General features: G+C 41.0%; 1 protein-coding gene across 2 annotated transcripts in view; it reads right to left on the bottom strand.

Annotated features, from left to right (window-relative positions):
* pou6f2 (POU class 6 homeobox 2) overlaps positions 1–24,642 on the bottom strand; it is a 66,731-nt gene that overhangs the window by 19,401 nt on the left and 22,688 nt on the right. For both annotated transcript variants that reach the window (XM_055150715.1, XM_055150716.1), the window contains exon 8: positions 11,138–11,400. In XM_055150715.1, coding sequence (XP_055006690.1) covers positions 11,138–11,400 — 263 coding nt within the window. The remainder of the gene's footprint in view (positions 1–11,137; positions 11,401–24,642) is intronic.

Below are 24,642 nucleotides of genomic sequence, written 5' to 3'. Positions count from 1 at the left end.
TCTCAGGTTAACACAGCTAAACATTCAGGAATACACCAGGATCAACCCATTCAAACTAAATACCAGCAAATTGTTACAAATGCAACTTTGTCCAAAGCGAATGAGGGTGAGCGAGTTTAAACTGCTCCAGACCGTCTGTGGCCTCCTGGACCACGAGGGTCACCTGGTGCAGCAACCCGTGTAATCTCCAAAATAGAGGGGAAAATAGTGTCCCCACAAAGCGTGCACGGACCCCAGGAATATAAAGAACTGTCTGACACAAACCCAGCCACAGTGTCTTTTCTGCGCGGCCGTTTTGAACCTAATTGCTTTTTCTGGACGATGCAGAACAAAAAGAATATGAAAAGAGAAACAAAAGATGAGCATACAAAGTGGAGCAGACACCAAAGCAGGCACATCTGTTTGGGTACCACTTCAGCTAAGTGTAAAACTTACTTCTCGTGGATAGAATTTGTAAATGTTATTTTTAAATCTGACCACTGCAGAGAAGAGATTTTAGAAGAGATTTAAAAATGTGGAAATTTCTGTTTTAGGTTTTAGGTTAGGTTAGTTTTTTCATTTACAAGATATTTTACAAGGCAGAAGGATTTTCCCCATGTATCTGAGCAAAATTTGTCTTGTCCCAGTACAGATATGTTGTATAAGCAGCCCTTGAGTCAGAATAAGTCTGCTATGTATTGTCTGCATCTTATTATAAAATGTTTTACTGTCCACAAGAATCAGGCAGTGCACAGTTAGCATGCAAGTTTTAGCTTCACAATGATGGCAAATAAAGCACTCATGAACTCATTGCAGTGAATAATAGGGATGCTCAGCAAGCTAAGATAAGTGAGGAATAACTTTAAGTACATCGTCTTTAACATATTAGCTACCTACAAAACACACACACACAAAAACACTGCAGAATATTTTTCATTCTATCTATAAGGGCAGGTTCACCAACAATGTAACTTGATTTATATTAGAGATGTATTTTGAACAAGCAGTGGTTGACTTGAATCATGTACTTGTAGAGCCCACCTCCCTGTCTCCTCCCTGCTCTTCTCCCTCTCCGGTCTGAACCTAATCAGCTGTGACATGAGACAACACGCTCTGTGTCTGTCAGGACACTGCAAGTCTTCTGTTGACACTCCTCTGCTGACTCCCCGCCTCTTTTCAATACAAAAAAATCATAAACTCCTAAAACAACAAGCTCTCTTCACATCGCCAGAGCTCATGTACATCAAAATGCCATTAGGATGTCCCAAACACCTCTGGTTGGACCTCTGCACTGGGAGACCTCAAAGTGCAGGCTACAGCTCACCACTGGGCCTCTGCTGCAGCCACTGTGAAAAATAAAGCCTCACAAAGTGTCACAGAGGAGGCAAAGTATTAGGAAGAGAAAGACAGATGGAACAAGCAGCGGAGAACATGTGACAAAATATAATAGGGGTGTGTCTGGAATGGTGGGGTGTTGGAATTCAGGGAGTCACTACAGGTGAATAGGGAAAAAAGCTTAAAATGTGTAGATCTCAATATGAAACTTTTCTTTTTTTGCACATTTTGGATAATTTTAATTTGTATGAAAATAGGAAGGGATGGGATAAGACAAAATTTCGACAAGACCAGATAAGAGAAGACAAGATTTTAACATAATTCTGGATATATGAATTGTGTGATTCTGTTTCAAATTTTTACCTAGTTCATCAGTTTTATTTTATATTTTTGTTGTTATTCCATTATTTCTTTTTTGGAACTATAAGAGATGTAACTTCAACACATAACCTGTTTTGTCCAATACACTCACAAAATCATTATCATCACGTGTGCATAATTTTGTCTTGTGAGATCTCGCACCACAAGATTTGTTCCAATTTTGACATTTTGGACCTTCTATGTAGTACTGAGTAAACTAGATTATTTTTTCTAACATACAGATGTAATATGAAAAAATTCTGTTTGGTTTTGGGAGATAAATCCTCAAAAAACTGAGTAAAATAAAAATAGAAGTGCATTTTGAGAAAACAACTCAAGTTTAAGTTTGTACATTCATGAGCTATCTTTTGGTTTAGATTTCTTTGTTTAAGTGTATATTAAGAGAGCTGATTGACCCACACCTGAAAACTCTGAAAAAGCTGCAGTGCCTCTCCTTAAGACAGAGCTGGGATAGTAATGAAGGTTGAGGAGGTGCAGACGTTAATGGAGTGATGTCATATGAAACTGCGGCTAGTTAGCGGAGGAGGTTCGCCTGATCAAATAAAATGCATTAAGTCCAGGAAATGGATCTTGTAGAAATGGCCATATCTAATGAGGCGAAATGCAAATGAAGGAGGGAAAGAGTCGTGAAAACGTTTAAACTCCCGATAAAGGCATGATGGAGTGCCGGACAGTGGCCGTCAATCTCTACACTCATTCCCTTTATGTGGAATTAACAGCAGCTCTAATCATTACATAAAATCTGCTCCGGCCCATTTGTTGATAATTGTGGAGCTTCAGAGTGGGCTCTTTGTCATCAATCACTGCAGCACTAAATTTCCTCTGGTTAGAGAACACAGAGTAAAAATATAAGTTACACCAGAATCCTCTTTCCTCCACAGAAATGATCTATAATATTTAGCTGTTTCCAGATGTATTAAATTTGAAACTACTTGATGATTAAGTATCCAGGGGAAAAGTGCTGACCATTTCAGCCATGATGTGACATATTCGGTGCAGTTATTTCAGTACCATACTGCTCTGGCGTTCACAGCAGCGTAAAGTCCACAGTGCAGTAAATCTACTTCTATCATGGATATCAGGCTACTTTTTCTGTTGCAAAGATAAAATGAAAAAAATCCAATTATTAAAGTCATAAAGTTCAGGTATAAATACATTATTTGTGTGCTTAATCTTCCTAGCCTTTGTATGACAATTAGTGCGGATATTCAATAAGCAATTTCTCGATTTTTGGAGGTTTACTTCATCTGAACCGACGATCCATTTGTTTTCGTTCAGGGCCAAATAGCATCTCTTTTCACTCTGCGGTTGTTTGACATATAAATATAGCATTTGAATGACTTTAATATCCTCCTAATCAATGTCCAGTGATCTTTTGATGTCCTCAATTCAATATAGGAAGGGTCATCCATGCTGCAGCTTTATAAACACAATAAAGGTAAATGATTACTCTCCAGCGCGGTGTCCAAAAATACGGCCAGTAATGAAGAGAAATGGAGGAGTTTGAGGAGGAGGCCTGTCATGTGTCATTGGCCAACTCCAAGACCTAAGATTAATCACGGCAGAGGGGCTGTGTGGCTACGCTGTGGCCAGCCCTGATCGATAAACCCGCCTCCTGCCCCTCCCTCGCCCACTCTCCGCTTCACTGTCTCTTTTTCTCCCAAACATACACATTGTGAGAACATGTTACATCAGCATAAGTGGGGAGATGAATTGATGACATTTACAGCCACATTTGTATTGATTACAGACTTTTGACTTCCATACTGCTCCTCTTTAAGAAGTGGACTTAAGAAGATGCACTGTTCTGGCTTTTAGTTGAGTCCATTTGCAAAACCATCAGTTGAACATTACCAAGCCTAATGAAAAAGGGCACAAAATCACCGACTCCCAGAGTTACATGTGCCCTTTATACAGTCCAACAGAGTAGTCTGACGGCATTGGCATTCATGTAGCTATAGATATACATTACAAATATAAACCAGGTTTGGCCTCTGGTCACTGAGGAGGAGAATTCCTGATAATATTCTTCAGGGAGTGCAAATGGGACTTTTGGCTTGGTCTATGAGGAGGGCATAATGCAATAACATTGCATTAAAAGGGTCTTTTTCCAGCGTGGCATTGCTGTGCGCCTGTACTCCTCGTGTGAGCCCGGTGCGCTGTTTGCGGTCACTAATGGGCATCAGAAATTACAGCAGCAGAATTGCGCCCCGCGGGGGGACTGGCCTCCTCAGCGGAGCGGAGCACTTAGGCAGTGTCTGGAAGGCTGCAGCCGGAGGAGGGGGCTCAGTGTCACTGGCCTGTCTCATAATTAAAGAAACCCTATTCCTTAGCCACTGTTAGGTGAGCCCTGGCCCTGCTCTATCCAGGGCTCCATCCAGGGCTCCCTGTGGGCGACTAATGCGTGTTGGCCCCAGTGTGCATGTGGGCCGGGCAGCGAGCTGTGCGTCTGTTGGGTGTCGAGCTGGGAGCCCTTTGCCCATCGCCAATATAAAAAGGCCAGCTTTAGAACAACCTCAACTGCAAACAGCTAAGGAAATACAAACTTGGTAAGGTCACAAAACCCAATAAACCCACAAGAGCCAAAAAGTAAGTGCAGAGCAGATGGAATGTGTCAGTTTAAAAGTAAAGTGGTGACAGAGTTTGAAATGATTCACTTATACAAAATGAGAAATTTGGGTTGGTGCACGTTTATAATTCGTGCCTCATATGTGGTGCTTAAGTCTGTAGATTTGGTCCCTGCCTAATCCCTCATTTGAAGTAAATAAAAGTAGTAGAGCTGTCATGGTCAGGCTGTTTTCCTCATCTAGCCCTATGCTTTATAATTATTCATATGAAATGTGCTGCTGTTGATGGGCAACAGTCTTATTTTCTGCTTCAGTCAACAGTGCACATTTGTATTTCTAAATTGTGGAGCGCTTGTTATGTAAGGCAATTTTCTGCCTTCTTAAGAGCCGGATCTCCTGTGCATTAATAAGAGGCTGAGCTGCTGGAGCTGACGGTCTGTTCAGGCTAAAACTACACAGCACCACACTTGTGTCTGCTATTCCACATATGAGTCTTTTTCAACTTAAGTACAGTACACTGAATTAAAATTTTATCTCTATTATATACAATAAACAATTCAAGATGTTCTGAAAATATACAAATTTTAGAAATTATAATTTGAACCAGTGCAGTGTTTTAGTTTTGTGTCAACAGGTTTTCAACAAAAATGAATATCTCAATATTTTGTCTATTATCCCAATAACAGATGACATCGTGCAATAAAGCAAAAATGTGCTTAAACAAGCTTGCAAAGTTTTGAATGGCAGAAATACCATTAAGATATTCTTTACTCTTTCTCATCAGCTATTATAGATCATGTTGTAGTTTTCCTACACTGGATATTTTGATTTTGCATATTTCCTAAAACAAGAGTTTTGATATTATGTTGCTATATATATATATATATATATATATATATATATATATATATATATATAATGCCCACTTTTACATTCACTACATTTCTGTTTACATAATCAAATACAAACATTGTACTGTTTCCTCGGTGCTCCAGAGGCAGAAAGAGGCACAGTGGTAGATAATGGCTCCTTATCTTCTCGAACACGTTCAGTTTCCTTGACGAGCCTCTTTGAACCATCAGCCCTGCATTTGAGCATGTCATTTTAATTCTGATTTAATGCCTTGTGGAACGATGGTGGTCTGTTACACTAAATTGAACAGACATGGAGCTGATCTGGAAAATCAATGAATCAATGCACATGTTAATATAATGGGAGAAACACCCATGTCCCATAAAGAGAGACGTTTGGAGCCTATTGGACAGTGGTGACTTTAACAGCGGCTGACATAAGTAAAAGTGCAGTGCAGCGGAAAAGCGTGACACGGAGGCTCTGAAGGGGCCTCAGCTGGAGACAAAAGCAAGAGATGGGACTGGAGAAGGTGGTGGGACAGAGGGGGGAGGGTCTGTCTGAAAGGCCGTTGTGGTTGGCAGCCGCTGACCTTGGTGACGATGGGTTTTCACCAGAGGTTTCTAATGAAGGCTGATTGCCCAGGAATGGTGAGGGAGTCCAGGGTAAGGGAGGGCGAGTGAGGCAGGGGGAGAGAGAGGGAGCAGGATAGAGGAGAGGCAGGTAATTGCAGCACTTGTGGCTCTGAGGCCCCTGTGATGTTGGGGTGCAGTGGGGAACAAGAGAGATGTCTTTGGTGGTAAATTGTGGAGCTCTGGGATAGGAGGTAGACCCCTAGGCTGTAATTACCCCTCCGAGTGAGCGGAGGGAGAGTGGACAGGCCCAGTGTGGAGCAAGGAGAAGCCTGAGATGGGACACAGGGACAGACAGAGACAGCAGGGGTCTGACAAAAGGGGCCCCAAAAGCAGCCGGACAGACACTTGAGCAAGGTCAGGGGCAGTTAGAGAGGACATGACAGGAGGGGACAGGGCAGCGCAAGGGCAGTGTTAAAGCCTGTAGTAGAAGATCCAAATCTCTTGCTCTATACATCTATGGTTTACATAATGGGTTAAGTATCTATTATCTGTTCATATATCAGTTAAATAGCACAGTTTGGTGATGCTGAAAAGATAAGCCTGTGGCCCACAAAACAAGCACATCCAAATAAGGATCATTAAGGCTACTGTAACGGGACAGGAGTGTTAACATTATGTTTCAACATGAGACTATATAAAAACAAATACTGTAATGCAAATGCTGCAGCTGCATAATATCTTAGTTTTATTAGGAAAGCACAGAGGGGGTGCTAGTGCTCCACTGGGTGGCGGAGCGGGGTCAGGGGGGGGTCCTGCCATCCCAACCAGAATAAGAGTCTGGCCTAAGCTCCCGCTGCCACGGATCAGTATGTGCCGCCTCTCCCCTCGCTGCCTGGGCTGATGTAACTCACTGGAGTGGCAAATTACACCAGACCTACAGCTGTAGCCCGACATTATGATTAATTTGATCAGTAATTTCTCCTGTTTTTCATTTTAATCGCCGCGACCATTCTGCTGTGGCAGGTCTTTCAGATCTAATTAAGATCAATTCCGGTGTAACAGACTTGGCGAGCGCCTTTACCCCGTCAAATCCCCGAGCTCTCCAGGCGTGGAGAAAAGCCACAAGCTCGAATCAATCAACTCGTGGTGAAATCCTGCGGGCTCCCACAATCAGCCCATTAACACACTTAAGCAAATTTCATAATCTGCTGCTGTCTATTTGTCATCACCACTGTGACTGTTTCAGGAGCCTGTGGACCTCATTACACTGTACTAGAGCAGGGAGGACATGGGCGGGGCCAAGGTTACATTCTCACTTTATTTAAGCAAATTAGTCACAGTAATCTGCCTTTGACCACTGACTCAAGGGGACGCGTCTGTTGTGGTATGATGTGTACTAATGTGGATATTAATGAGGTAGTTAATGAACACAGAATGAAACACAGTGATACCTCAGACACAGGGGATGTAATGAATGCAGGGATTTCTCAGTACGAGTTAACAAAGAGTATCACATGTGTCCCGGGAGAGCAGAATTACAATAGGACATTAATTGGAACATAATGAGTGTTTGTCTCGAGGTGGCTCAGAGCTGCGTTGGCCACATAAATAGATGAATGGCTGGCTGATTCTGCATGCTGGAATTATGAGAGGGAAATGGGAGTGTTATCACTGTTATGCTAATTTTATTATGGTAATTATAGCTCCACTTTCTTCCAAAGACCTGCTCCTCTGGGTAAATTATGGAAATACCAAAACACCCACCTGTGCCTTTAATTAAAGCTTCCAAAAGGAGCATGAGAACAACATTTAAACAGAGTCTAAGGAGGTTTTATGAACAGTTTTATGAATTAGCAAATAGTTAGTAAGTTAATAGTATAGAAGAAATAAAAATGCACATTTATATAATAAATAAGTACAGAAAAAAGCATAAGGAAGTGAAATTTTACAATAACAATAAGGCAATTTGATTACACCTTTAGTAGCCTTAATAAAAGAATGAATGATTCATGCTGAAGAAAACGTTTAGTAAGAATGATTCAGTAAGAATGATCTAGGCTTAGTAGTACTTAAGTAATACCTTCATCATTCAATTAAATATGGGGAGAATTTAACTTTAATTAATGAAAACCTTAATCATAACTCTAACCCTAACCCTTCAAGTAGTTATTAAGCCTGAATCATACTTTATTAACTCTTTGTTCCTTATGAATTGAGCCTCTCTTCATGCTTTAAAGGTGTACTGCATAACTTTTCTGGTCTGCCACTGGCTTGTCTCCATGGTGATGGTGATGTTACTGCTTTGCTTGGAATGTTACACCGTATAACATTAAACATATATATAGCATTTATTCAAATTTTTAATTGAAAAATAAAAAAACAATACTTTGAAAACATTCTTACTTTTACAGTGGTGCCTCTTCACAGATTTGACCTACAACTTAAGCTGGTGAAATCTCCATGGAGACATCAGTTTATTGACTTAATGTTGTAGAACATTCCAGCCCAAAGCAATAACACCTCCATAGATAACATACAGCTGGTGAACCCTCTACCAGTAAAGTTCCGCTGTGCACCTTTAAGGCAGAGGCTGTAAATAGTGTAGTTTTTAGTGTTACCAGACTTTTACTTTGTCTGTTTATTGATGTATTTCTGAAGTGCATAACTGCTACAGCTATGCCATGACATATGGACATACATTGCACCTTCAATGCAGAAGGCCACTTAGAAAAGCATGAGGTGACAGATACGAGTTAGAAATGTCAATGTCACACAAAATTTTAAACCCTAATGGTGCATTTCCTTTAAAATGTTGAAAGGATTTCACTAATAGTTATGAATGGACTGAATAAATAGAGCGGGAGCATTAGTAGAAGGTGCACCTGCTGTTTAAATCCTATTGTGAGAGAGCTGGGGGCGGTGGCCTGTCCTTGGCGAGGCCCTCCTGTGTGACACTCCACAGCACTGACCCGGAGAAACTAAACCTTTTATGGCCATTCTGCTAGAGCCACACACACACATATATACACAAAAACTCACACACACTCACGCACACACACACATTCCATAATCCCATTTGATAAGGCAATATCTTAATGATAGCTGATGTGGCCCTTCATCCCCTCAAAGGTCTGTCCTCAGTCATCATAATCAGTCTGCTGCTTCTTTTAGAGAAGCCAGGCTATTTAGTCAAGGGTCTCCACATCACTCAGGTCTGGCCAATGTGCGAGGGTCACCTGTAAGACTGTCTTGGACTTTTAAACAAATGTATGCTTTTTGTTTGGTGATATTTTGTGCTTTTTAACATTTTGGTCAAAACATGAAACAAATTTTTACTTGTACTATTTATAGAACAAAGTGGTAGGTAGAGCGTGAACTGTTTAGGAAAAAAGACCTCATCAGTTTATGATGTGAAAGTGAATAGGTGCACCTTTTTAACACACATTCTAATTTTGATTTCTTAAAGCAGTTTTTTCCGTTAATAGTGGAGTCTGTGGTGGCCCCACATAGTCTTATTTTTGTCCCCACAGTTTAAAATTTAGTTGAACAAAAATTGGTAAAACAAATGATACTTGCTGGTAGTATTACCATCACAAACATATAGAAATAACTATATTTAATCTGTATTCTGTGCTTTTTTGATCAATAGAGGCAATAAATGACATTTGTTTTCCAAATATTCAATTAAATCAAATCATTCAAATCTGGGTCACAAGTCCCTTGTGCTGGTTAAAGTGAAGTAAAACGTGTACCTGTTTCATTTTTCTAGTAAAATGTGAAATCATGATCTGCTACCTGCCTCATAAGTGAATGACTGTTTGATCCCTAAGAGCCAGCACAGGGTCAGACTGGACAGTGCGGTTGTGGCTAGTAGCCTTTGGAGCCCATTAAAGCAGGGCTGTTTTTCCTGGTGAGTCTCAGCAGGCCGTGACAGGGCCGGAGAGGGCTGCAAGGGAGGAAACAAATAGCCCAACTCATCCTGGCCATAAAGAAGGTTGCACCACAACCCAATAAGGCCCTGACGCTGATGAATGTGACCGGGGACAGAAAGGCGACCCTGCCCAGTCTCCTCCAGAAATGAAACCACAGGGATATAAAATAGGTTATTATCGGCATACTATGACAGCAGGACGGACACGGGCCAAAGATGGACTGATAGACAAAAGCAGGTTGATTAGGAATAGCAGCTAACATAGAAAGATTACTGTAGACATCCAGAGGTGAAAGAAGCGTTTTTGAAATCTTCATCAGCATGACGTGAATACAGTTCACATAGCCGGTTTGTGAGGTTACATGTGCTCAATTATGTCAAGGCTTTCAGGTACAAATACATATTCAAATAGCCTCACACAGAGCTGCCAGAGTCCATTTAAATATTTCCACTAGATAGAATACTGACAGTGTATCAAGCGCTGTGTATAATGCCTAAGCACTGCATTTTCTCAAGGTTGACCTGGCTCACATCATATCAAAGTCAATTCATGATTTAAATGTTCCACTTCAGGGCTTTAAAATAAGTATAACTTGGGTTGAATTGAAAATAAAAGTAAATTTTTTGGTTAAAATGTGCTCTTTGGTGAGTCATAAAAATACACTAATATGATTTGTATGGTTTTGTACTCTTCAATTTGTAAAGGTGGGTGATCTTTGAATATGCTCTATTTCTTGAAAAGGGTGTTTGGTCTTTGAAACCAGCCAGTTAGACTAAGTGTTTTGATATTTCGACCACTCCTACATACAATTTTGTCTAATTCTGATAATGTTGGATTCAAAGTCAAATGTGAAAACGTCTACCTTGGAACTCATGGACAAAATAAATCGTTTTAGTATTAGTCAATCCTCTACAAAGTTTGTAAGCACTGTGTAAGTTTTCTGGTGGAGGACACATCAAATTTAATTTGGCCTCCTGACTTCAAATGCTTGTCTCCATGAAGATAAACAAAAACTGTAGACAAAGCAATGGGGCTGTAGTCATTTAGTTGATTAATAGGATAATGTAGTTTTAGTCAAGCAAAATTTGTCTTCAACAACTAATAATTTTATTTAGATTAAAATGATTTATATGGAACAACAGCAGAACAGAAAAGTTAGTGAGGTAGCTGATGAGTTGGTATTTTTAGAATTTATATGTAAAAAAGCAGATTAAACACATAAGTAAGTTAAATCCGTCTATATAAAAATACACCTATTACTTAGTACTTTTTCTGCAAAATTTTTGTTTTTGCATGAACTCCAAGCAGGTGTAATCTTGTGAGTGACAGATACATAGAGGCATACATAATAGTTTTAAGAGCTTTCACCATGCTGTTTTTTAGTTGACCAATTGGTCAGCAGGACTTATCTTTAGTCAATCAAAAATATCTTTAATATGGTAGACAAGCAGGTGACAGACTCTCCATCAGGAAAATTACACAATGCACTTCTAAACCAGTACAAGAGTGTAGCACAAACCGGCAAAGGCATGGGTGGGGTGACAGGTGACGGCAGGCTGCGGGCGGGGGACTGGTTGGGCCGGTGTGGGGGAGATTGCTGTGGCTGTCCGGTGGAGGAGCATGTGGAGCCTGGGGAGGGGACAGAGGTCTGCTGGCTGGGCGGAGTCATATGGTGCTGGGGGGGCAGCTGGTTGTGGCTGTGGCTCTGTTGGTGCTGCTGCTGCTGCTGCATCTGCTGGAGCTGCTGGAGGTGCTGGAGCTGGGAGTTGAGTGATGAGGTAGCTGTGAATCAAACAGAATCTACATTAATATAGTGTAGAGGATATAGACTCACACAAGCATACAGAATATAGAATAACACAAGAATAAAGAGAGCATGTTTGTTACTGGTGGAATCTCTCACACTTTGAGTACAACATAAAGGTGTGGAATGCACAGGCTGTGTGCTGAGAGATACATGTAAATTGCATAGTGCCACAACAAGGTCCTCTAGGGTTTTCCTCTAGCGACAGAGTCAGTGAATTTAATTTAAGTAGTTGGAGGACAAAGCTATCAAGTCTGACTGACATAATTGCTCTCATCGCAGCCAAAAGTCTTCATTGTCACTTGGAAAGAGCAAGAATCTTTGGTTTAATGGGTGAAAATCTAACAGGAAGAAGACATCCATCTAGGCTGCAAGACTTCTGAAATAAACCCATTAACTAATTGGATCCAATAATGGCGCACCATTAGGACCTAATTTCTACATTTAAATGCTTGTAAAATTTTATGCTGTTCTAAAAAAAATGTTAACGCTCTGGCTGAGAATGATGAAGACAAGGCTGCATGCAAATTACCCATAGAAGCCAGAAGTCTGAACCAGAGATTAGCAATGGTGTTATACAATAAAATATAACAAATGCTTTAAAAGAAAACTGGTTAAAAGTCCAGTGAAAACTTTTTTTGTAAATGTTTTGACCTTCACAGCTCTATTAAAAGAAATAAAAGTTGCAGGTCAGACATGATTCAACACCAGATAAAATGTTGACAGAAATGTTCTGGTGGAAGTGAAATGCAAAAGATGTGGAAAAGAAAGAGTTGTGAGTGTGGTGGTCAAAGCTGTGAATAGGCTGTAAACATGTGTGCTTGTATCTCCGTTTGGGCTGAATGGCTGCGTTGTCAACACAGTTCTATCAGTACAGAATGTTTATGCTCTGAATTTACTTCAGGGGTAGCAAGGCAATGTATAAAGTGTGTAAAATCTTTGCTGAAGTTATTCACTAACGCGTGATTTACCTGAAAGACTGAGTAACTGATTTGACAGAAGACTGGTGAACATGGACAGAACAGCATCTAAGATAATAGTAAAGTGAACACAGGAGTGGACATGCTTGTATACATACTGGATCAATGGGGCTAAATAATGTATGTATAGTTGTCTCATAAAAGATGAATGAAACATCAGGTGAGGCATGTCTTTGATTAGAATGGTCACTCTGAGTGTATGACGGTCACAGATGAAGATTTGATGAAGATCAGCTCTTTCTGCTCTTCCTCACTCTCATGAAACGCAGCAGAAAGCAGCCCGCTGCTCCAGGCCCGTAAACAGCACATTTTTACATTCTTCTACCTCCTGACACATTGACACCTCTCTCACACCCCCACCATGAATTATATATCATCTGAGCCAACGCCAAGAGTCCAATTCTCACTTGAAATGTTGGGGCAAGTTGTCTGGCAAACGCTCAGCCCCTGACAGGACCCGTTCGGTTCCTTTGCAACTTCTCCACGACAAAATGTTGAGCCTTATTTAAAGATGGAATAAAGTGGAACAAAGACGCGAAAACAAAAGGAGGGGGCCGCAAAAATGAGATTTCTGTCAGAAATTATCGAAACCAGGAAAAGATCAAAGACAATTGGAGAATTTCCTCCAGCGCCAGCCATTACGCTGAGGAACAAGAAGCACAACAAAGAATATGAGGCAAAAGCAAACAAATACAGAGGGAATATGGAAGAAGCCCCATGTGGCCTTATTATAAGGGCTACACCGCAGGTAACTATATTCTTTAACAGCAGTGCTTTATAAATTCTGTCATCTTGTTAAGACTGTCAGGACCACTGACCCTCCCCTCGCCTCTAACTGGGCAACTGGCATTTTGAAGCTCATTCTTTTAACCACAGCTGTCTGATTGCTTTGCTCGAGCACATAATCCACAAGGCTTGTCTCGGCTAATTGTTTGTGCTCCTTCCTCCAGCAGACACAAGGCTGACGACCAGAGTGGAGCTTCACTTGTGATGGAGCGAGGGCAAAAGGCGCCCCGCTCCTATACAGCTCATTATATCTCCCTCTGTCTCAATGTTGTCTTTCGTATTCACTGGTCCCCGACTGCGATACAAGCACTTCTGCCACTTAGTCACATGCCTGCAGGCTGCGAGGCTCCCAGTATCACTGCTGTCACTGCTCGCCTATGTTAATGTTTATAATGAGCAATAAGACGATGCAACACAGGGGCAAGGCGCACTGCTAAAGGATCTGACACTACATGAGTCAGAGCATTTGAAGCACCATTTAAACATTTAACAACAATCATGGGAGCGCGTGAAACATCAGACCTCCAGCCCCATCTCCAGTCTCTTTGTTCCTTTCCATGGTGGCACAGAAGAAATCAACTGTTATCTTTGACTGTCCCGGCCTGGCTTGTGAAGTAGTGAAGGACGAGTCAGACTGATTGTCAGAGGTCGAAAGGCGAGGTCAGAAGCTGCTCATTCGTCAGACAAAATGCTATTTTTGTTTCCTGTGGTTCAGGAGTGAGAGAGGAACACGTCTGCTCTCTCATTACCTGCTCTATCTAGTCGTATTGCACCCTTTTTCTGAGGCTGAGCTTGAATGCTTGTTTTCTTTTCATCGCGCCACATGTGAGTTTACCCCTCTGCACTGTGAATCTCATTTCTAAGATACATGACTCTGTACTACTTAGGTTAGGGCAAAAGTTGCATTTTCTTTTTCCACTTTGTTCAGTTGAAAGAATGAAAAACAGATACACTAATATAAATAGAAAGAGTCTTATCACATATATTACAGTAACAAAGTGTTGTTGAAAATACAGCTGTCACAGTTTTAACACAAAGCGAACAAACAGTGTCTGCATTACAGCTGTGGCTCACGTTCTGCTGTGGGAGTCCATAAAGCAAAGTCTCAATTGCCTTTTCAGTGAGTCACGCTGATAATTACTCCTCTGGAGGTAAGGAGATTTAGACTCTATGAGATCTGGTAATTATGAAGGTGGTCAAAGGAAGGTCATTTGTCCTCAGCAGATTAGATGGAGCACTTCCATACTGATGAAGTGGATAGCATCACTGCTGAAGCTGGCCCAGTGCTAACCTCCATCAGCAATGGAGACTCATCACAGCACAAGGCCCACAGATTCTAACTGTAATTGTGATTAGAACTGCTCACCATGTCAGCTGGATTTCACATTTTCACATTTCAATGGGTAGTCTTTTATATCAGTATATGATGATTTTGTTTTTTGTTACAGGAGTATCCGTATAGCTATATAGGATTAGCAATAATAAACTTCAACCTTTTAGGTTTAAGTATAGAGTAAGATGACTCAAGATGTGTGCTACTGTGTGGAACTGATGTAAGATGCAGAATAAATAGTACAAAGAGGATGTAATGTGCCACTGAATAAAAACATGACTCTCAGCGCAGCAGGCAGTGTAAGTGCCTTAGCGCTGCTGCAGGACTGGGCTAGCACAGGAAATACAGGCAGTTAAGGATTGAGAGGAGTAGCACAGCCACAGGATTTGAGAGTAAACCACATTGCTTGTAGGGATCCAGAGATAATGCTTTTACTTTGTGATGCAAGGCAATATCAAGCTGCGTTGTAGAATTCTCACTCTGGGGGAAGCATTTCAAAGAATCAAATCCTCTCCATGGAGATGTAACACATAGGAGAAAATCCCTGTGTACTCGATAATGTTGTCCTTTTGGTGTTGCTTACGCGAGCTTATTGATTTCCAAAGTGTGGTCCAAGAACCTCGAGGGAGGCCTTCACGGAATTCCAGGGGGTCATCAGAAAAATATGACACATTTCCTTGTTTTACTTACTGCAAACTGTGATGATTGTGGGATTTTGATCAAAGTTCATCAAGTTTTCCTATTTGTCAAAAGGAGCAAGCATGGGTGCTGAGTGGTTGCCTCACAGTAATGAGTTCGGCTCCCTGGCATCAAACTGCTCATTAGGACTAACCCTCCATCAGATCCACAAAATGCATAAGGAGAAATAAAGCACTTTAACTTTATCTTGTTATTGATGAACAGGTATAATCAAAGTCAACTCTTTGACTATGAGGACATTATCTTGAGTTCTGTATGAACCCCCATGGCCTACTGTTATCACTAGAGTCTGTCTCACTTCTGAAGCCTCAACTGAGAGCTCGGTCTGGGGTCCCTTACCCTGGTCCTTGTAGGTCGTATGGAGCCAGCTGGACAGTGCTCCCTGAAGCCTGTCTGCCCGGTAGTACACGTTGGCTTATTACAGCGTGTTCACGGTCCCATCGTGTCGTCAGACCAAAGCAGAGGCCACGAGTAAAAGCCTCATGCAAAATTTATGTTCATGCGGCTGTTTCAGGGGCTGGAAAAATCAATATTGCGGCCTGATGCTGGGAGATGACTGAGTGCTCTCTGACTGACAGTAAAAGCTCAAAGAGATTCAGGGGCTACGTTTACTGCTCTAGAAGTGGAGTCCAATAGAGTTGCCCTAATAGTGAGGTTCACCTTAAATTTGAATTTTATTGACAATGTTTTGGAGAAGTTGTAAAAAGAAGCCATTAGAAACAAATAACTTATGTATTGTTGAAATTGTATTGCTGTTCATGGACAACTACAGCTACTAATGTCCCTCAGCCACCAACCTTGGTGTCACTGTAGACAGTGATTTTAAACTTAATAAGCAGGTCTGTTCTGTTGTTAAATTCTGTTGTTTTTATCACCTTGATCTTGATTCAAAGTAAAACCATTTATATCTTTTAAACATTTTGCACAGGTTATGCATGCTTTTATCTCTATTCATCTGGACTACTGCAATGCACTCTACACTGAAATCAGCCAAAATGCACTTTATCACTCCCAGTTAGTCCTCAGCTCTGCGACACAGCTCTTAACAGGAAACAAAAAGTGTAATTTTAGAATTGATTTTAAAATGTTTTTGTTTGTTTTTAAAGTTTTAAATGGACAGGTCCTACAGTTTGTTTCAGACCTCATGCAAATTTACACCCTTGCATGCCCTCTGAGGTCTGAGGACCAGCTCCAGCTCATGATGCCTAAGACATGACTTAAAACCAACCGGGGGAACAGGGCCTTCTCTGCGTCCACCCTAAGCTCTGGAAGCTCTGTGGAGAGTTTTAAGTCTTGTTTTAAGACTCACTTTTAGTCTCTGGCTTTTCATTTTATTTTATTTATTGTTCTGTTTTATTTATTGATCTATTTTATTCTTTATAGTACTGCTTTTATTTATTGATTTTATTGTTTTTATGTTGTTGGTTTTTTTTCCATCTATTGTTTCTATTAGTTCTCTTTGTGCGGAACATAATTCTGCTGATTTACTAAATGCAATGTTTTACATTGCTGTGATGTGCAGCACTTTGGAAACTGTTCCTATTTATATATATTATATCCATATAAACTTGGATTGTATTCAATAAGACATCACATAAATTCACAGGTAATATGAGACTCAACATCACAGCTCTTGTTCCCCATGCGCCTGAATTAGGACTGGCCACCATTCACATTTTCACTTCTTCGGTACTTGAACAATCCCTGGTTTTCAGTCATTACCTTGAAGAACACAAATCAATTGTAATGTTCTTAAGTTCAAATGTATATAATTTCTTTATATTTATTATTATTTATTATGTATTATTTCTTGCTAGTGACTTTCTATAGAGCTCTTCCAATATCACACTATATAAAAACATGCACAACTATGCAATAATTACATTTACATTACATGTTATTAGCATTTTTTATCTTTCACTGGATTTTGTACAAATGAGCTTCAATGCCCAGGACAAGCTCAGGGTAGAGCCAGCCACCTCTCCACCTAACTGAACAAATGCCTCTCTGGAGAGCTGGATATTGTCTGGGGTGAGGGTAATCTGAAAGCTACTGTTGCGATCTCACCCCAGATCATATGAGGAGAATTAACACTACAGTGGATGGAATAGTATTTTATTTGTAAATGTATTTAGGTGCTTTACATCCAGTAAATGACTATTTGATTCCAATGGTAAATAAATCAGTTGCAGAACAGAAAAATAGTGAACACAATTTGACAACAAAAGACAGACAACAGAGGATAGTTATTAAAGTGTATTAAATTTCTGCAAGCAGCAAAACATTACTTTATTATATTATTATTATTATTATTATTATTATTATTATTATTATTATTATTATTATTATTATTGTTATAGAATGATTGCGGGATAATCAAAAGGCATTGTGGGTCTGAGGAGGACTTCATAAGGCTTTTGTTCTGCGCTGCTTGGCTTACATATGCTTTTGAAAGCGCTGCATACCCACAGCGCATTTGGAGAAGAGTGTGAGAAGAGAGCAAAAAAGAAAAGTGTGAAAAAAGAAATTCAGTGGGATGAAATAAGCCCAAACAATGGGATTTGCTTTCCATTCTTGTGCCTCCATCTTGTGTCTTTAATTATTCCCTTTGGTTGTCTGAGGGAGCGTGTAAGCACTTTCACACAGCACAACATGCCCAGCAGCACAACTGTCTGCCTCAGTCATGTGGAGACTTCTGAGTGACACCAGCCTCTTGTGATTATTAATGCTGTTTAATACAACACAAGGCAGCCACTAGGATTGAGGGAAAAAACAGATTTCGAAATGCATGTATTCAAAATGCAATGTGAGTGGAATTATGTAGAACATGAGCGGAGGAGATACACTTTACCCACTGCTACATAAACAATGAAATGAAGCCTAATGTTTTGTAGACATGACGAGCGTGTATTTGATAACAAGAACCAGGCGCAGTTTTGTACACAGCGTTAAATGGAGCCTCAGCTGATCCTGGTGGGATCCTTTGTGCCGGTTTAGTAGTTTCTTCCTGAATCGCATATGAGATATTTGAGAGCCCAGAACGATGTATGATGAATGAAGTACCATGCTACTTATACGCTTATCGTGCTCACTGACTAGCAACAGGTTCAGCAAAGGGCAGCAGCAGTAAATGAAATTCCGCACCCGGACAATATATCATCAAAAGAAATATATGCACCCACGAAACTTGCGAGGCTTCTTCAAATGCGGACAAGGTGCCTGACGGGGGCTAGGGATGGGATAGAGGGGGAGAGGAATACAGGGGAGGAGGGAGGTTTTTTTTTTCATTGGATGGGTGAGTAGCAAGCTAGAAGGAGCAGCGGCAGATTTTGTTGAATCAGTTCTATTTTCATACCGGCTGATCTGTGTCTTTTAACCGTCTCACTGCTGCCGGAAAATGGAAGTACCAGGGCTAATTTCACAGTGAGGGCTCGCTGAACAAAACCCCCCACCGTCTGTGAAAAAATGTGCTAAGTCTACTTTGTCATTGTGAATTATGGCAGTGTAATGCAGGCATCAGCGTTGTGTACACGGGATGAATGAGGGGATATGTCCAGGAAACCAGCCACTGAATTTTTATCACAATTTTAGGTTTACAGCCTAGAAATACACAGGATGTACGTTTGATGAGATGGATTTTTTTTATTATTGTGTCACCTCTTATGTTTAGATATGTGGACTTTTTATTCGTATAAATTTTTGGTATAGGGAAATGAGTAATTATTAAAATCATTATAAGAAGTGTGTAATTTCTAGTTAGATTTTCTACATTTAATCGTATTTAAGTTTATTTCTAATTGATTAATTAATTTCTGTACTGTGTGTTGCAACAGTGTAATTTCCACATTGTGGAGAAAAAAAAATGTTCTCTTATCTTTATTTTAAATTGTTATGAAATCTATAATTGATATCTGCCATTGGTGCCTTGTAATGTAGTTTACTCACATCAGTGTTCGTAATTATATTTATAAATGTACATGTTTCATGTGTAGTTCAAAATACTTCTTAAATGGAGTTATTCTGCGTATTATATATTCTGGAAATATTTGATACTTGTGTAAAAAATGAAAAGTGAGTAAAATGAGTCTTCTTTCTTTGACAGAAACATGCACTTGGGGTTTGTGTTGTAAGTAACAGATATGTGCCTCTAAACACATCCAGCGCTGATGCCACAGGACGCTCTGTGATGTGTCTACTGTTAGTCCAGAAATAGCACCCACGGGACCAACGCGCTCCTCAAGCCTCCTGCGGGACCTTTTAAGCTGCACTGATACCGATAAAAGCCTCACAAATCGGGCCCCATGATACCCGGGCCATTAATTAAGGTAATTAGGCCCTGGTCAGCGATTAGTAACCACAGATAGCTTTTAGCAGTGGCTAGGACGTCCCGGTTGGTGAAGGGTTTGGTTCCACCCCATCTGCTGACAAATGCCACCGCAGGCTCTTTGGTTTCACAGACAGGGAATCGGAGAGCAGTGTTTAAGAATGACCTCTGTGCTCCGACTGGCTCCCACTCTCCCACTACAGCGCGCACTATTGTTTGTTCATCTCACTTGTGCCTTTATTTCTCCTTCAAACACAGAACAAGCTGCGCTATGAAAATCCATACGTGTTGTACACAGGAATAGTGGGAGAGGAAGCATTCACTGCACAGCCTATCGATCAAAATTAGAACATCTGTGCTGAGTGTAAGTAGTATTGATTACGGCATAATGCTACATTGATTTGCTTGTATTATTAAGTCCATGATAGATCTATATTGATGGGTTTGTTTACATCAGAATTCTGAATACACTTGCTCAAGTAATAGACTAAATATAATGAAACTATTTTCTGAGACTTTTACACATTAAGGTAATGTAACTAGCTGCGCTCATGTTTTAAGAAAGCGTAGAGCATGTATTGCACAAGTGGTAAAGATGTTGATACATGGCTCTAAAACAGTAGAGACACATAAAACAGGCAGAATACACATTACCATCCTCATAGATTGCAATAAGTCATGATCGGGCAAAGGGAAGTAAAGGATGCGAGTGTGCTACTTTACACAATTGCACTTTGAGGAAATCTGAGATAACACTATTTCCATTTCAGTTCAGTCCCATAAAATTACCATTAACATTACAACTCAAGCAGAACACAGATAAATGTAAAATGTCACCCAGTCCTGCCAGCCGGGGATTCTAGTTCCACAAGATTACCATCTCTGTCTGCTCCCTCCCAATGCACCTTGTCTAATATTTCATTTACAACATTTCATAAGTTCATTTTCCCCTCACTGACCATGTAAATCACAAATCAATTTTCATTTCAAATGCTTGACTACAGATTGTTGCTGAAAGCTTCTGAATTGCGCCGAGGCAATATGACAGACCTTTAGCGAATCTTTTGGAAACTGCTCAAAAAAAAAAAAAAAAAAAAGAAAGAAAAAAGTGAGATGTAATTTCAACAAAACAACCCTGGGCCAAGTGGTCAAGGCATTTACCGGAAGCATGCTACAAGTGTGGAAATATCAGAAAAACAAAAGGGTGGAACAATCTATAATATATCAGGAGCTTTTCAAGCTCAGTGCAACAACAAAATGGCTACGGTTGTTAATAAACACACAACAACAATACACAGTGGTATTTAACTAAAGATATTATAATAATCACATTTGATCTTTTACATCTTGCATGACAATTTTATGTGTGTATATTCTGTTGCTCAACAGATAGAGCATTTATCCTTCAACTAAGACTTGTTGAGATGGGTTACCAAATTCAATGTCTTCTATGAAAACAATATTAAATGACTACAGTATGGTGGTACACATTCATATCACAATGTTCTACCTAAATATGTAAACATAGAGAAATGCTTGTTTTGTTTTTCTTCCTACAATTCCTAAATTAGACTGAAATATGCACACTTACCTGCAGTTCATTCAAATGAGTGGGGCCTACAGTTGTGTAGCAGTGAGGGGGATTGTGTGTTTATAGCAGCTTTGCCAAAAGCCTCTGTCAGTGTTTACCAGCGAGGGCAAATGTCAGGGCTCGCTGTGGAGGAGCAGACAGCCACATCTGATTAACAATATGATTGTCCTCCTCCGCAGCTCCATAAAGACTCTCCCTCCCCTCTGTTTCCTTCTTTCTATTTCAGGCCCTGGCACTGTGCTGTCCTGTGGCATGGCTGAGCCGGAGTGACACTGCCACCATCCACAGAAACAAAACACAAGTCAAGAGCCAGAGGGTGGAGACAAACAGCACTACACTGTCTCACTAGACACAAGCAAAAAAAGATCTGCATATATTCGCAATACACATATGGATATTTTTGTGCAATTATCAAGTATATGTAACATGAATCATAAACAAATCATTAACATGTCTTGAAAAGTGAAACATCAGTGGGTGAATTTCCTTCATCTCTTTGCTTCAAAAGACATTGCTGTATAACCCACAAGGGACCATGTGATTATGTGTGCGTACTCTAGACCTGTGCCTGAGCCTGGGTGCAAATCTATATGTCTGATTTGAACTCTGTCAGAGCTCCTACATTATACCAGCTGATTATTTCCCTACTGCTGAAGTCTCTCAAAGGCAGTAACATTTGAGATCTGCTTATAGAAGACAAACATTAAACCAGTCGCAGATATCAATGGTAAAGATGAGAACCCGGTGCCGTATCTGCTGGGACTGCCTGGAACCTGTCTGTGGCAGCGCTTCATCTCCAGAGCACCTCTCACTCTCAATTATTTGGCTCCTGTCACAACAAATCAATCAAATTACTGCTTCAGGACTGTGTGCAGCTGCTCCAATTGCACCACTAGTCGCATTAGCTTTGAAATGTATAAGGTCTACATTTTATCACTCTTATTTATTTAATGCAGCTCTCCCCTCTTGCGAGTCATCTTACAACCTCTGCAAAGTGAAATCATTATAAAACAACTATACCAACTGAAAACACATCAAATTAAACAACGTTAGTGCGGGGATACAGAGGCTCTAATGTGTTGAGATGGCAGCTACTACATATTCGTTAACCCTATAAAATTCAAGACAAATATTTGAACCTATCTTGATGTGACTGCAAAAGCACAAGGCTTTCCCAGAGCAGACAGGGGTTAAGTCAGTGGGCCAGCCCGGTGAGCTCACCTCTTAAAGGAGCAGCAGTCAGCTGAGGCAGAAGCGATCCAGTCTGACATGTCTAACTAGTGTGGAAACATTTGCCTCTTCCCCCAGGAGCCCACCCTTTGGTGCTGTAATGAGCACAGTGATTTCCCTAATGTGCACCGTTCCAACAGCCGCAAACTGTGAACCACAACAGTGAGCGTGCTCCTCACACACAGACGTGTCTTTGATTGGCACTGACAGCGGGCTCATTACTGCAGGTGAGTGGGAGCCGACCTTTATCAGGAAGCTTGAGTGCTGTTTTGTGTTTCCTGTGGACGAGTACAGAGGAACAATGCTTTCACCTCACCATTAGAAGTTGGCTCTCTGATGTGATGCGCTGCTTGGCTTTCAGCTCACAGCAAATACGATGGGATATCCTTATTAATATAAAAGAGCAGGCGTAAACTAGCTGCTTGCATTACTCAGAGAGATGTGGAGAGGATGAGGAGACACATGAGACTTTGTAGTGCCTCCTCCTCTTGAGCATTACATGTACAGGCCTTTGATACTGTACAGCTGCTTTTACAAAGTAGGTAATCATGTACTGCTTGTTATAAACAGATTAAAACGACAGCAGCTCAAACAAACATAGGGCTGTTTTGTCAGCATCAGTCACACACACTTACACTTTAACAGTGAAAATCACATAGCATTTTCAATTCATCCCAAGCGTCACATTTACAGACCTCTTGCATGACCCAACCTACTTTTTGTCTCTGTGAAGTCAGCTAGAATTGTGTGCACTCTGTCACTAAAGATAACTTTCTCCCTTGTTTAGTTTCATTGGGAATTTGTTTTTACTGCATGTTTGCAGGCATAAATCATTCTGACAAATAACCAGTTACACTGCAGCCTGTGTTTACGGAGTCTGCCTCAAGATGCTGCTCAGTTTTATTTAAGCAACTGCTCCAACTTTACAGCACAACCCCATTACAGTGATAGTTATTCATCACAGTCGGCGCACTGCCCTGCTAAGCTCACAGCTCTTCCCTAATGTCAACAGAACCAGCTTTGATTAGCATGGCCAGAAAGAGAGCACTGACTTTCTGTAAGAATATATGTACACTTATTATTATTATTAAAGAGGAACATATATTATGTATTTATTATTATGTTAATATTGTAGTCTACATTACACTAGAGAAAATGAATGACTCCATCCTCAAACAGCCACTCTGAGACAAACAGCCTTATTAGAGGCTCATTAGCCGCCTCATTACATTTAAATGCAGCCAGTGGCTAGGCCCCTGGTGTAGTCTCATTACTGTTTCTCACAGTTGTCTTGTCTGATCTGACACTAATTAGCTGGCAGCGTGGTGCTCCCAAGAAGGAGCTGTATTACATGTGTGATGAATCGGGCTCAGCCGGGGGCCAGCAGGCCACACAGGGGTGTGGGGGCACAGGGGTGCGGGGGCAGAGGCCAGAGCTGTGCTTGTCTGACAGAGGTGCTGTGCCAGCAGGCCTCCTTCACTGGGTGATGAGCTCAGACAGGGCAGTGTGGAGGAGCGCCGCCTGGCCAGAGGGGCCTGGACACAGTCAAGACATTTAGCTTCACTCCTGACTTGTGTCACTTTCTCTCCACAGAGGTCCCTTCAATGCATCCCCTTCAGATAAGAGGATGTGCGAACAGGCAGTCTGTCAGTCCGCACACTTTCAAAAGATCTGCCACCGAGGCATTTCTCTGCACATTTTTCTCACTATCTGGAATAGAGGAGGTTTATCAGAAGCTCCTTTCCAGAATAGGAGTAGGACAATGAGAAAGATTGGGTGGTGTTAGTTATGTTGCTCTGACACTCAGCAGTGTGTTTGTGGATGGCTTCATCAGATGACTGAGGCCTACGGCTTGTCTCTGATGCACCAGAGGAGGACCTGCTGAAGTGAGAGTCAGACAGGCCTGCTGGGCCCATTACCGCTCACTACTGACGGATATACATTGAGGGGTTTCACTAGATAGAAGTGGGTTTATTAAAAGCTCTGCCCACAGCGCTGGCTGCTGTTATTTATGCATGTTTGTGTCCATTAGGCTTCTACCTCCACATTTCCTCACTCAGGGCATGTGTCCATCCATTTCCACATGAGGCTACCTTCCCTGCACTTTGCGCAGCACTGACATTATTGTAATCTCCATCCCCAAAACACACTACTTTACATGTAGCCAGCATCTTTTTACATTAGAGCGCCTCTCTCATCTAAGATTTATGACAGGCAGTTTCTCCATCTATGCTTCAATCTAATGGTATAAAAGAGACAATGTTTTAAACATTAAAA

The sequence above is a fragment of the Boleophthalmus pectinirostris genome, unplaced genomic scaffold (assembly GCF_026225935.1).
Source record: "Boleophthalmus pectinirostris isolate CB_2022bp ecotype Guang Dong unplaced genomic scaffold, ASM2622593v1 HiC_scaffold_15, whole genome shotgun sequence".
NCBI lineage: Eukaryota > Metazoa > Chordata > Actinopteri > Gobiiformes > Gobiidae > Boleophthalmus > Boleophthalmus pectinirostris.
This window is presented reverse-complemented; position numbering and strand designations above follow the sequence as displayed.